We start from the raw sequence: 14,911 nt of genomic DNA on the forward strand, positions 1-14,911 counted from the left end.
CAAGAATACTGGAGTGGGTAGCCATTCCTTTCTCCATGGGATCTTCCTGACCCAAGGATTGGACCTGGATCTCCTGCATTGCAGGCAGATTCTTTACTGTCTGAGCCACCAGGGAAGCCCCCTTCAGAGAGGGATATTCATTTGTAAGTTTATATTTTTATAATGTCATTGTCAGGCTTTGGTATTAGGATAGTGCTGGCCTCAGAAAACAACCTGAGAAGTTATTTCCTCCTCATCTATTTTCTGGAAGAGTTTTTGTAAGATTGGTGTTATTTCTTCCTTAAATATTTGGTAGAATTTATAAGCAAGACCATCTGTCGTAGAGTTTCTTTATGTGAAGGTTTCTGATAGCCAATTCAATTTCTTTGATGTAGACCTAGTCAAAATTTTTCATCTCACATTGATTTGAAATGTTAAAATTGGTTGTAATTTTCAAGAAACTTGTCATTTTCACCTAAGTTGTTTTAGTTTTTAGTATAAAGTTGTTCACATATTTTCTTATATTTTTTAATTGTCTATAGTCTCTAGGGACAGAGGAGCCTAGTGGGCTGCCGTCTATGGGGTCGCACAGAGTCCGACACAACTGAATCGACTTAGCAGCAGCAGCAGTCTCTAGAATAGTAATCCATCTTTCATTTCTGATACTGATAATTTGTGATTTTCCCTCTTTTATCCTTAATCAGTCTAACTTATATTTTATTAATTTTATTAGTCTTTTTAAAGAACTGACTTTTGGATTTGCTAATTTTACTCTTTGTTTTCTATTTTACTTGCATCTGCTTTTTTCCTACTTATTTTGAGTTTACCTTATTCTTTTTTCTGTCTAAGTAGATTGTGGATTTTACTACTTTCTTCTTTTATGTAAATTTTTAGAGCAATACATTTTCCTCTAATCACTGTTGAATCATACAACTTGGTTATGTTGTGGTTTCTTTATCATTCAGTTTGAAATATTTTTTCATTTACCATGTGCTTTCTTCTTTTTGTTCATTGATTATTTGGGAGGATATTGTTTAGTTTCTAAATATAGGGTATTTTCCTACATACCTTGTTATTTCTAGTTTAGTTTCATTGTCAACAGAGAACCTATTCTGAATGATTTCAATCATCTAACACTTATTGAGGCTTGTTTTATGACCAGTCATATGGTCTTTCTTGTTGAATGCATATGCACACCTAAAAAGAGTATATATTCTGTAGTTTGAAGTGTGGTGTTCTTTAAATAGCAATTAGGAGTTCAGAAAATTTATGTTTTTACTGATTTTTATGTCAAATGCAATCTATTGCTGAGAGAGGGATGTTACATTTCAAGTATGATGAGGGATTATCTATTTCTTTAATTCTGTCAACTGTTCTTCAGATATTTTGAAGCTCTGTCACTAAGCAAACACGTATTTATGATCGTTGTATCTTCCTGATGAACCAGTCCTTTAATCGTTATGAACATTCCCTTTTTCTCTGTTAATGCTCTGTCTTGATATCTATTTTATCTAATGTTAGTAAAACCAGTTTAGTGTTATGCTTACTGTTTTTGTGGTTTATCTCTTTCCATTCATTTGCTTTCAATCTGTCTATATTGTTAACTTAATGTCTCTCATAGACAACATGTAGCTGGGTCTTAGTCATTTATCCATTCTGGTAATCTCTATGTTTTAGCTGAAGTGTAATGTCCATTAACATTTGATGTTATTATTAATATGGTTAAATTTAGGTCTGCATTGTATGATTTGTTTTCTGTTTTTGTTCTTCTCATTGTCTTTTCTTGCTTTCTTTTGGATTTTGAAACATTTCCTTGAATCCCATTATAATATATCCATTGGCCTTCTAGCTCTATTATTTTGCATTATTTTTTAGTGTATCCTTAAATTTTCAGTTTACTTAAAATTAATTTTAAACCGCTTCACATAAAGTGTAGAGAGCTTGAAACTATATAGGTCAACTGACCCTCTTTCCATATCCTTTATGTTATAGTTGTCATATGTATATAATTTATGTATGTAATAAACACTGCAAGACCTGTAATTTTAGCTTAAAACTGTGCTTTTAAGGAAGTTAAGAAGGAAAAAGATAATTTCATGTTGTGTGTGCTTGTGTGTATGTATGTAGAGTTTTTAAGCAATTTTGTAGTAATAGTTGCTTAACTCTAAATTTAAAGTTATTAATATAAACTTAAAGCAGTTAATTTTATAGTATTAAAAATTATACCTCAATAAAGCTGATAAAAACAATGTCTAGGTGTCCTACCTGCCCAAGTGCTATTTGCTTTTTTTCATAAAGATTATTCTAAAGCCAGAAAATTATTTGCCAGTATAATATATAGCCAGCAAAATGTATAGCCAGTATATTTTATTTGATTCCAACTTAAGGCCTTTTCTTTGAGAGTTTGAGTTTGCTCTTTGGAGTGGAATGTGCTATTTCCAAACCATACTCATACTGTTTCACTTACAAGGTTCAGTTTCAGTCTCTTTTTAAGTGAGGAGGATAACATTTGAAGAAAGTTGAATGTAGAATCCTTTTTTTATACCATTTTTAAACTGAAGTGTAGTTTACAATGTTATGTTTCAGGTGTATGTCAAAGTGATTCAGTTATATAAATATATCAAATTTATATATATAAGTATGATATATTTATATAACTGAATCACTTTGATATATATACACACATATATGTTTATATATATATATTCTTTTCCAGATTCTTTTCCATTATACATTATTATAAGATATTCAATACAGTTTCCTGTGCTATACAGTCAATCCTTATTTTTTATCTATTTTATATATAATAGTATATATCTGTTCCTAGAGTAGGAAATGACAACCCACTCCGGTATTCTTGCCTGGCAAATCCCTTGGAAAGGGAAGCCTGGGCAGGCTGTGGTCCATAGGTCGCAAAGACTCAGACACTACTGAAGCCACTTAGCATGTATGCAAGTATGCATCTGTTTATTCCAAACTTCTAATTTAGGCCTCCCCAGCCCTTTACCATTTGGCAACCATAAGTTTGTTTTCTATGTCTGTGAGTCTTTTTCTGTTCTGTAAATAAGTTCATTTGTACCACTATTGAAGAAAACTTTCCTAGTGAGGCTTGACCTTTAAGGATGGGAACTAACTCTCAGAACACTGCTGCTGCTGCTAAGTCCCTTCAGTCATGTCCGACTCTGTGCGACCCCATAGATGGCAGCCCACCAGGCTCCCCCATCCCTGGGATTCTCCAGGCAAGAACACTGGAGTGGGTTGCCATTTCCTTCTCCAATGCATGAAAGTGAAAAGTGAAAGTGAAGTCGCTCAGTCGTGTCCAACTCTTAGCTACCCCATGGACTGCAGCCCACCAGGCTCCCCCGTCCCTGGGATTCTCCAGGCAAGAACACTAGAGTGGGCATTTCAGGTAGTGGGAAGAGAGTGGGCTCACCTTTTACTAGCAAGATTACTAATCCTCTGAACGTCTGCTGACCTGTTCAGAATTGCCTTATATGTGTGTGCATTTGTTCTTGCGTTCATCTATTCATTTCTTCAAAAGTGAGACTCTCACCCTGTTTTTCCTGTGCTTTGTGATAGTGATTTTTGTTTTGTTAAAAATAATCACCTAGCTATAGGCAGCAGAAATGGATGAATGAAAGCAAAGCCCATCTTCTCTGTTCTTTCCCACTATCCCTAGAAATGTTATCCAATAACATTTCGGAGAAGTACAATAATGACCACCATTTGTTGAGCACTTACACTAGACACTTGCTTAATGTTTTATACACATTTTCTCATTTAATGAATCCATGTAGCCACCCCTTGAGGTAAGAATTAGGATTTCCATGTGCAGATGAGGAAACTGAACCTTGGAAAAGTTAAGTAAACTGTCAAAAGCCTCACTGTTGGAGTTGACGAACCAGAATTCAAAGCCACATTTCTCTAACTTAGAAAGCCTGTCTCTTGACCATTATACCAAGATGGGTGATTGTGAAGACTTCCTCTGAATCATGGAAGGAAGTCTGGATACTTTTTTCCTTACAGTTCTCCTAGATAATTATGTTTTAACACCCGAAGATAGTTGGAAAATTGTGTTGAGGTTTAAGTATGTCATTGATAGTTATGTAGCTCATATTAAATTTAAATTATATGGATTTTTTTCACTAGATTACAGTTCCCATAAGACATGCCAGTCAAACAAACCACAAGCGAAGGTTTCCACCACCCCTGTACCCTCCTTCCACCACTTGCCCCAGTTCTCATTAGATGATTAGCACCCTCAGCAAGAGTGCAGATTCTTAACAGTCTTCTAAAAATGCCTTTTCGTATCCAGCCTCCATGCACAATCTGTTCAGAATCCCTTTCTGACCGCAGGTGTCCTTGAGAGGCTTGCGCGCTGGCAGTGTCCCGTCACCTCTGATGCATTCCCAGCCCCCCAGCCCACCCACACCACTGCCACCCCCGCGTCTCCTGCCCAAGACTCGCACATACACAGCCCCGTTCTCTAGTTTCACAGAACTCAAAGTTCCTTAAACCTGCATTTTATAAACCGCGGTGGCTTTGCTCTTGCTATTCCAGTGCCCTCCCTGTTTATCTTCTGTTCTCAACCTGGGAAAGTCCTTCTTATTCCCCAAGGGGCGGTATAAATGCCACGTTCTCCGTGGAGCCTTCTCCCCCTTCTCCGGGAGAGGCTGTGTTTATCACTTCTCTTCTGACTCTCCGAGCATTCCGTGTATGTCTTTGGTAGCACCCGTAAGACATTTAGGCGTAGTTCACTTTCTATCTAGTTCCCCTGCTCCGGAATGGGAGCTCCTAGAAGGATCGATCAGGATGGGTTTTTTGTCTGTTTTCTTCAGTGCCCTGAGGTACGAGCTTCCTAATGAATCACACTGAATCCTTAGTGATGTTGATAATAACCTTTATTACATGCATTCTGTGTGTTAGGCACTGTGTTTGACATTTGTACACATTATTTCATTTAATTTCATGCTTACCCTATATTATAAAGACAATTTTTACCCCTATGTTACTAATTAGAAAATTGAAGTTAAGAAAGGCAAAATAATTTGACCAGGGTAGGACAGCAAGCAAGTAATGGAGTGAAGATTTGGACCAAGTGTCTGACTCCAGAGCTCATTCTCCTTTATACCTATAAGATCAATCAGTCAATCTATCCATTAATCAAAAAAGTTCCTGGGGAGTTATCTCCAACCAAGAGATACAGTCTCTATTGACTGTATGACTAAAGAGGAGGACATCAAAGATACTCTGTCACCAGAAGGATAAATGAGGTCCCTTGGAGAAGGCTTGAGTGTCATTTGAAAAATCTTGTTTGGTCACAAAAAGAGGCTCAAAGAAATCTGCTGTGATCACTAATAAAGTTAGGCTCACAGAATACAGTACCTGGAAAAATCACCATCACACATTGCTTTTGTAAAGAGTGGATGAGAAGTAGAGAAATGTCATTGTTTGGCTGGAGAATGGTGTGGCTCATCAAATGCCAGAACTGTCCTTTTACAAAGAAGATCAAGGTCCTGAGTAATTAGCTGGCTTGCCCAAGGGCTCACAGCTAATAAATAACGGAGCTTGGACTAGAATTCCAGTTTCCCGAGCCCCGGTTTAGAGCCTTGAGCACATAGTGTGCTCCCTATTAGAGCTTCTGTGTTCATGTTTGGAGGGAAAGGATGCCAGGCTGAGGCTGAAGTGTGCCTTTGAGGGGAACAGCTTGATTCTTTTGGAGCTGGTCAGCTTTTGCCTGAGACCTGCTGCTATTTTGGGCTCTCAGTTTGCTCAAAACTAAATACTGCCAGCCATACAAATAAAAGGCAAGGCTATTAGTTAGGCCTCCTAGGTCTGTGCATTCACTTCTCTGCTTGCAAGGGCAAATTATTAGTTCATCTCTGCTGGGCAGTTTGAACATAGGATTATATTAGCCCATGTCTTAGCACTTAGATGTCGACTAGCTTGTCTCTGTTGCAATAAATGTATAAGCTTTGCTTTCAGATTGGGAGAGAAGAGGGAAAACAAAAAAATCTCCATCAGTCTCTACTGATCCTGATTTCTTATGTTGTTTCTTTCTGTTTCTTTCAGGGCGACGAGGAAGAACCCGGGTAAGATCACATTACTGTGGTTTGTGTGTTCTCAGAATTGAAGTAGAGTGACATTTGTGGCCTTTGAAGGCCCGTGAAATATGACCAGCCAAGGAACAGCACAGATAAGGGATCTCCATCTTAAGCCAGGGGCTTTGAAGATCTTATTTTGTAAGATTCCCATCTCCCTCCCCATCTATGCTATTTCCTGTCTGTAACCTTCAGATAAAGATAAGCTTTAAAGTATACAATGATAGTAACTCTGCTTTATTCTGTAGCACATTCCGAATACCTTGTTAAGACCAGTAGGTACTATATTTAAATGGTAATTAGGTATCAGGTGGACTGAATAGATAAACTTTTGCATTGTTCTTTCTTGATTGGAATTGGATTGCCTTTTTTTTTTTTTAATGGACTCTGGATCCAATATTCTTTATTTCTGACCCATAACAGCCTTGTGTCTGACTCAAGACACCAATACAGTGAACCCAAGGTCATAGGTGTACAACACTTTGTTTAGGAAGAAAAAAATGCTTCTTTGTGCTGTTGTTTCACCACATGAGATTTAAAAGTGCATTTTTTCATTGCCTCTGCCTCTCAGTGAACCTGGACTTTAGTTTACTTACCTTTGCTTCTTTCTGCTCAGCAGTGAGCAGAGGCTCTAGGCAATGCTCTACCTCTGCTGTGAACACAATCAAGGGGCATTTGTACAAAGTAAAATGCAATGTCCAGATGGCCCCCTCAGTCACATAGGATCCAGGACGGTTAAGGCTGGGAGTTGTCAGAAAGATCATCCAGGCCACTGCTATTCAAACTTTAGTTTTAGTAGAAACAGCTTTTTTTTCAGATGGGCCTTGGGTAGAGTGTATACAAAGCATTTTTTGTCTGGTTAAAGTTGGGGCCACATCTACTCGTGAAACTTCTCTATTCCTTACAGTAGACCCTGAGGGGCTGGTGCACAAACCTAGGGTTCCTGAGAATTCAGTTTGAAAGTCACTCATCTAATGCAAGCCTCTCATTGAAGGAAGCTAAATGAGCTTCTGGAGCCAGGATTTGGTCCTTCTTTGTTCTTATTTACAAATACAATTCCTTCTTTTTCCTTTCTCCCTCCACCCATCCTGAGCCCCTGTCTTAGTGCCAAATGTTATCCCACATCTGTATTCCCTGCTGCTTCCTTCCTTGGGATTGTAGTTCTCAGCCTCAATCTCGTTCCTTGTCCTCTGTGGCCAGTGGAGCCCCCACTCTAAGCCCAGAGAGCTTCAGGGGGTCCCTTCAGGCCAATCCTCCAGCCATCCTCAGGAACAGGCTCCCTTTATATTGCGGTTCATTTCTTTCCTTCCTTCCTCTCGCCCTCTCTCCCACTCTCTTTTTCTCATGACCCTACTGTGTGTCAGGCACTGTGCTATACACTGAGCATATGTGAAAACTAAGACAGACATGGTCCCTGGCCTTGTGCGTCCTGAGTCTAGTAGGAGAGACAAGCACATGACTGGGCACTTATAGTCTGGAGGAAGTGCTATGATTAAGTGAAGTTTAGGCTGCTTTAGGAAGGGCTCCTGAGACAGTCTTGGAGAATAAAGGGCGGCTCACTATACAAAAAAGATCTTCACGACCAAGATAATCACGATGGTGTGATCACTCACCTAGAGTCAGACATCCTGGAATGTGAAGTCAGGTGGGCCTTAGAAAGCATCACTACGAACAAAGCTAGTGGAAGTGATGGAATTCCAGTTGAGCTATTTCAAATCCTGAAAGACGACGCTGTGGAAGTGCTGCACTCAATATGCCAGCAAATTTGGAAAACTCAGCAGTGGCCACAGGACTGGAAAAGGTCAGTATTCATTCCAATCCCAAAGAAAGGCAATGCCAAAGAATGCTCAAACTGGCCACAATTGCACTCGTCTCACACGCTAGTAAAGTAATGCTCAAAATTTTCCAAGCCAGGCTTCAGCAATATGTGAACCGTGAACTTCCAGATGTTCAAGCTGGTTTTAGAAAAGGCAGAGGAACCAGAGATCAAATTGCCAACATCCACTGGATCATCGAAAAAGCAAGAGAGTTCCAGAAAAACATCTATTTCTGCTTTATTGACAATGCCAAAGCCTATGACTGTGTGTATCACAATAAACTGTGGAAAATTCTGGAAGAGATGGGAATAGCAGACCACCTGACCTGCCTCTTGAGAAATCTGTATGCAGATCAGGAAGCAACAGTTAGAACTGGACATGGAACAATAGACTGGTTCCAAATAGGAAAAGGAGTACATCAAGGCTGTATATTGTCACCCTGCTTATTTAACTTATATGCAGAGTACCTCATGAGAAACGCTGGACTGGAAGAAGCACAAGCTGGAATCAAGATTGCCGGGAGAAATATCAATCACCTCAGATATGCAGATGACACCACCTTTATGGCAGAAAGTGAAGAGGAACTCAAAAGCCTCTTGATGAAAGTGAAAGAGGAGAGGGAAAAAGTTGGCTTAAAGCTCAACATTCAGAAAATGAAGATCATGGCATCTGGTCCCATCACTTCATGGGAAATAGATGGGGAAACAGTGGAAACAGTGTCAGACTTTATTTGGGGGGCTCCAAAATCACTGCAGATGCTGATTGTAGCCCATGAAATTAAAAGACGCTTACTCCCTGGAAGGAAAGTTATGACTAACCTAGATAGCATATTCAAAAGCAGAGACATTACTTTGCCAACAAAGGTCCGTCTAGTCAAGGCTATGGTTTTTCCAGTGGTCAGGTATGGATGTGAGAGTTGGACTGTGAAGAAAGGTGAGCGCCAAAGAATTGATGCTTTTGAACTGTGGTGTTAGAGAAGACTCTTGAGAGTCCCTTGGACTGCAAGGAGATCCAACCAGTCCATCCTAAAGGAGACCAGTCCTGGGTGTTCATTGGAGGGACTGATGTTGAGGCCGAAACTCCCGTACTTTGGCCACCTCATGCGAAGAGTTGACTCATTGGAAAAGACTCTGATGCTGGGAGGGATTGGGGGCAGGAGGAGAAGGGGACGACAGAGGATGAGATGGCTGGATGGCATCACCAACTCGATGGACATGAGTTTGGGTGAACTCAGGGAGTTGGTGATGGACAGGGAGGCCTGGTGTGCTGCAATTCATGGGATGGCAGAGAGTCAGACATGACTGAGCGACTTAACTGAACTGAACTGAGCCAGAAAAGATTTTGTGTAAATGGAGGTCTGAAGGATGAGGAGGCAGTCAGAGGAGAGGCAGAGACAGGGCTGTTCCAGGGACGGGAGCAACTCGGGGAATAGCTCTAGACAAGAGAAGAGTGGAGGAAAGAAAGCAGAGTCCAGCTCACGAGGGCCCTCACAGGCCTCTTGAAATGGGAGGGCATTAAATAATTTAAAACATGAATTAAACCTGAGTAGATTTGCATTTTGGAAGTCTCGTCTGCATGCTCGTCTGCATGCAGAAAGGGAAATGAATGGGAGGTGTTTCAGAGCCTGGGAGACTAGTTAGACCAGGCTCATGATGATGGGAGCCTATATCAACATCTTCTCTAGTTATTGACCAATTTTTCACCATTTTACACAGACCTTTGGTTTAGACAAACTCATCAGATTATCTGTAAACCTTTGGTTTAGAAAAACTCCGCCTCTTCTCTCAAAACTAGCTCTAGCTCCTTAAAATCCAGACAAAGCAGAGTCCTAGACATTTTCTTCCCCAGAGAGAGGATTCAAGCAAGACCAATATAAAGAAAACCCTTCAGCCGATGTAGTGTACATGTTCTGCATATAGAAATGGCATTTCTGTGAGTGTCTGGTTAGGATGGACACGTTCATCTTGTCTTTATGACCACTTGCCAGAGTCATGTTGACCTTATGAAGGGACCTTATGAAGAGATTAACTGCCTTCAGAGATACTGTTCAGTATGAGATACTGGCTTCAGAATTTAATTGCAGATTCCTTCCTGTCATTTTGACAAGATAGTGGTGAAGTGTTTAGAGTTTCTTTGGGCTTCCCTGGTGGCTCAGTGGTAAAGAATCCACCTGCCAATGCAGGAGATGTGAGTGTGATCCCTGGGTCTGGAAGATCCTTGAAGGAGGAAATGGCAACCCATTCCAGAATTCTTGCCTGGAGAATTCCAGGACAGAGGAGCCTGGCAGGCAGCAGTCCATGGGGGGTCGCAAAAGAGTCAGACACCAACTAAATAACAACAACAAATAGTTTCTTTACTAGCAACCGAGATATCAAGCTTTCTCCCTCAAGCCAAGCTGCCATGGATGTCAGTAGGGATCTGTTGGACTGGAACTTATTTGGTAAAATGAGCACTTGAAAAAAGCGTGTTCCAGTACGGCAGAAAGAGTCAAATTTTCCTTTTACCTTTTAAATTCCTACCTGGTTCCATTCAGTTTGCGTTGAACTACCATTTGGCTCAGTTTGTTCCAATTAACACCTCAGGGCAGATTGCCTTTGATCTGAAATTTCTCACCTTTATGATATACACTTTACCATCTCAGTAAGCCAGAGTTTTGTTCCAAAGGTTTCTGTATTGCTGACGGTGTTAAATGAGAGTTTGATGTGTAAGGAAGACAGACGGAAGTGTGGGTCTCCCCGCATGGGGGACGGAAGAGACATGAATCTGGAGACGCTGTGTTCCAGGTCTGCTCGGAGTTTCACACCTGTCTCCTTTGCTAGTATTCTTACCACACAGCCCCTTCCCCTTTCTGCACAAAAGTCCAGGGAGAAATGGATTCCAACCACTCTCTATGGTGGTCAGAACAAAGGAAATATCCTGTCCTTTTGAAGCATATTTGTCTGAAATAGATCTATATTTTCCTCCATTCCTTCCCGCTAGAGTCTCCCTGCCTTCTTCTCTCTTTTCACTTTTCCAGCCAGTGAGATTTGAGGTGGCCAAGTATTTGTGCTTTTGGCCATGTCTGTTCCTTGTTCTGAATTCTGCTGTGTACTTTTCCTACTAGTTAACAACAATGATAATCAAAGATACCATTTTTTAAAGTTTTACTGTGCACAAGTGTTTTTTATATATTCCCTTTTAATCCTCATGTAAAGCTTATGATGGAGCTACTATCCTACTTGTAAAAGAGAAGAAATGAACACTCAGAAAGATTAACTTGCCCTGGATCACACAGCTAGTAGAAGCAGAGCTAGGATTTAAATCTAGTCTGGTTTCAGAGCTCATGCCCTCAGCCATGATGCGTACTATCTCCCAGGGGCCAACCCATTTCTCTCTGTGACCCTGAATGAAAGGCATGAGGATTCACACTCACTTGTCAGAGCATCACTTTGATCACATTCCTCTAACCTGGGAGTTCGTACTTGCGTTGATGTTCAAATGTTACGGCCTCTGTGTTCTGCAGGCTACTTTTCCTCTCCTTAGCCTCTGTGACCGTAAGGGGCTATTTCTTCGTCTCATCCTCACACAATGCCCCCTGAGGGTCAGCAGTAAAAGGAGTGCTTTTAGACTCCCTTGGGAGCAAGCAACCAAGCCTTCCTTTGACCTTGCAGAATCAGCTGCCTCTAACTTCTCAGTAGTCCCTCTTCAAATTCATGATACAGTTATACAGATGACAAGGATTCTTGGAGGGAGTGGAGGAACAGAAGTCCTGATATGTAGAACATGGATATTAACCACTGTGGAATCACCTTTTAAGAGGGTATCTTTAAAGCCCATAGTGATTTTTTTTTTTTCCAAGCCAAAGGGGAAAAAAAAGCAATTTACACTTTTGGCAGCAATTTTCTGTCTTCTCTATGCTATTATGGGAGATCTTGTGTTTGCTCCCTCACAGATTGGCTCCTTCTCTACTCCTGCTGGAGCCTGCTGAGAAGTAATATATATTCAAGGAGAGGAGGCGGCAATAGGTTCTGCTGCCTTGAAAGCTGTTGTGTAGTGGGAGGAAGTCAGAGAGGGAAGGACCCTTAAACCCGTGTGTTCTGAGGATAAAGTAGCAAGATCAATATTAAATTTTCATTTGCTATCGAGATTTTCTCTGATTTTTTTTTTCTTTTAACTAAAAGGAAAATGGCGTTTTAAATGGTAACAGCCATACTGAGGATTTCTGTAGAATTTTTCATCTCCAGAGCTGGCTCTTATTCAGGCAAAGAGCTCCCGCTGAGATCAGTGTGAATCTGACCATGCTGATTCTGTGATCCGACAAACAGTAGTTCTGAGGAAGCAGGAGCTCAGGGAGAGTCAGCAGACCCACCTTCTGTTCTTGGTAGGGGACAGACTGAGTGACCGTGGGCAAGTCATCTAACCTCTTTGTCTCTGTGTAGCTGGGTTTTATTTTCCTGTAAATACTAGCCCTTCTTTGCCCTACTCTGCCCCCAGTTTTTGGGAATATAGTGTGTGTAGGAATACAGTCATATATCAAATATGAAATGAAAATAATTGCTTATAGCAGATTATAGATTCTATAATTTGGTACAGTTTTTTCCTCTACATTTCTCAATTTTGTTTCTTTAAAAATTTTCTTGGTTCTATATACTAGGTACTCTTTCCCCCCACGCCCTAAAATAACAACTATATGCATGTCCTCAGATCTGGCATTTCTCTTCCTAATTACTTAGTTTGTAGAGATAAGAGGGCACTAAGTCAGTGATAGACTTAGGTATCTTTTATCCTCTGATGGTAAATTTGTGGTTTGGTATTTACATTGTCTTCATTTAAGAAGACCTAGGTGGAAGCCAAAGAAAATGGCTCTGATACTTGGGACATTGAGTGGAACTGTCAGGATTGCCTCTTATCCTCACGTGGGGCTCTAACATCTAAGTTGGTCTTCAGCACAGAGAGTGTCTTTGCTGTCACATTTCCCTCTTATGGAGCCTGAGCTGACTTAGTTTTCCTCTGCTGATGTGACTTGTTCATCCTCTCCTCACCCGGATGAAGGATGAAGCCATGCAAGGCATTGTACTGTCTATCTTTAATAAAAGCAGGCCTTCTTCCTAAAGTAATTGATTTTCATATATTTGCCTGTGAGAGCCACAGCTCTATTTTATTTTGTGCGTATTCGCCAATAACCAGAGAATCCATTCACAGCTGGAAAATTCAGCCAAGGTGACTCTAGCTTATTCTACCTACTTTACAGTGGGAATGCTAGCTAGGAGCAGCCTGCCTTTTTTTGGCTTCATAATGCTAAGAAAAAAAGGCCCAGGAGGAAGAGACCTGGATGTCACTTTTCATAGTGTGGTTTTGTGCTAAATCAACTTTGGTTTCCCATCCAGTGCGTACTTATGATGCTTGGCAGGCTTACCTTGTTTATATGCTTGACCTCAGAGCTCATCAGAATAACAGTCACTTTTAGGAGCTCTGTTCCCTTATCTCTTTAGCAAGTAAAATTGCAGAGGAGTTTTTTCATTCGTTTGTTCAGAAACATTTTCAATTGTCTACTCTGTTGCCAGGCCCCATGCTAGGCCTCAGAAATATGAAGATGAAGACAGACTTTGGCTCTGTATTTGAAGATCTCAAAGTCTGGTTCAAAAGAGAGAACTAAGTAAACTATTTTAATTTCACATGTAAGGGCAATATAGTAATTATAATATTATATTATATTAATTATATTATAAAAAAGCATTTATTGAATGCCAACCACATTGTTGATGCTGGGAAAGACTGAGGACTGGAGGAGAAAGGGGACGACGGAGGATGAGATGGTTGAATGGCATCACTAACTAAATGAACGTGAATTTGAGCCAACTCTGGGACGTAGTGGGGGACAGAGGACTCTGACTGCAGCGCTGCATCCAAGGGGTTGCAGAGAGTCAGACACGACTTAGCAGCTGAGCAACAGTAACATCAGTGACGCCATCCAACCGTCTCATCCTCTGCTGCCCCTCTCCTTTTGCCTGCGATCTTTCCCAGCATCAGGGTCTTTTTCCAATGTATCAGAAAGTACTTTAAACATTTTTTTTTAATTTCTCACAACAGTCCTAATAAGTGGTTAATACATTATCTTCACTTCTCATCTGAATGAGAAAACCGAGTTGCAGAAAGGTTGTATGTACACTAACAAGGTCACTCAGCTGAAAAGTGGTAGAGCCAGTATTCAAATTCAAGTACTCTGATTTAAGACTGCGGGCTCTTGACCACTACAGTACAATGATTCTCTACAATAAAGATGTTGGATGTAGAATCAGGTACAACTAACTCAAAATAGAGAATCAGAAAAAATAGCGTTTGTGCTGGCTTTGAAGGATGGGTGTAGGGATTAGCTTTTCTAGACAGACAGGGTGGGAAGACCATGCAAGCACAGAGATCAGCCTTTCTGAAGGCTCAGAGGGATGTAAACTCTTGTGCTGTGTGGTAAAGGGTGAGTAACTGCATGACTGGCCTGAGGCAGGAGGTGGGACTAACGGGTGGCTGAGTCTCCCTTGTCCAGGGTCTTGTGTGCCATTTGAGGCACCAGATGATTTATACCACTTCCTGTTGGCTTTGCCTCTTGAGTACAGCAATGCCCTCCCTATTCATAGAAGAAATGGATGGACTTTTGAATCGTAGGGGTCTCTTCCTCTAGTCATAGCTCATGAGTTGTTATGTGTAAATTGTTTGCTTTTTTTGTGCCTCAGTTTTTCCATCAAATTGCACATCTTAAGCTATACTGAAAGGACATGTAGTTTATGAAGCATTAAAAGTATTCTCCTTTTGGGTTTCTTCTTTATATAGAAAAGCAACTGAGATATAGTTGTAAAAGGAAATTGTTTGTTTTTATCTTATTTATACCTGTTTTGACAGCTCCCACCTTCCTCTAACTTAAAGCCAAATTTGGAGACTAGATACCTGGTTCCTTCTAAATTAATGGAGATAAGGAATACTAAAGCACCAGCATTTTCCGAACAGATTTAAGGCTCTAGATGTTTCTTAGAAGCTAGTCAA

The 14,911-nt window shown here is 40.6% G+C and overlaps 1 protein-coding gene across 8 annotated transcripts in view; it reads left to right on the forward strand.

Moving 5' to 3' along the window:
• TRIM44 (tripartite motif containing 44) overlaps positions 1-14,911 on the forward strand; it is a 111,453-nt gene that overhangs the window by 49,766 nt on the left and 46,776 nt on the right. For all 8 annotated transcript variants that reach the window (XR_015142256.1, XM_086341147.1, XM_086341142.1 and 5 more), the window contains one exon: positions 6,052-6,071. Coding sequence is in view for 7 of the 8 variants with exons in the window: in XM_086341147.1 (XP_086197273.1) it covers positions 6,052-6,071 (20 nt within the window). In the remaining variant the exon portion in view is untranslated. The remainder of the gene's footprint in view (positions 1-6,051; positions 6,072-14,911) is intronic.

Source organism: Bos grunniens, chromosome 15 (genome assembly GCF_055505025.1).
Source record: "Bos grunniens cultivar Pamir isolate PY7600 chromosome 15, Bosgru_T2T1.0, whole genome shotgun sequence".
Classification (NCBI taxonomy): Eukaryota; Metazoa; Chordata; class Mammalia; order Artiodactyla; family Bovidae; genus Bos; species Bos grunniens.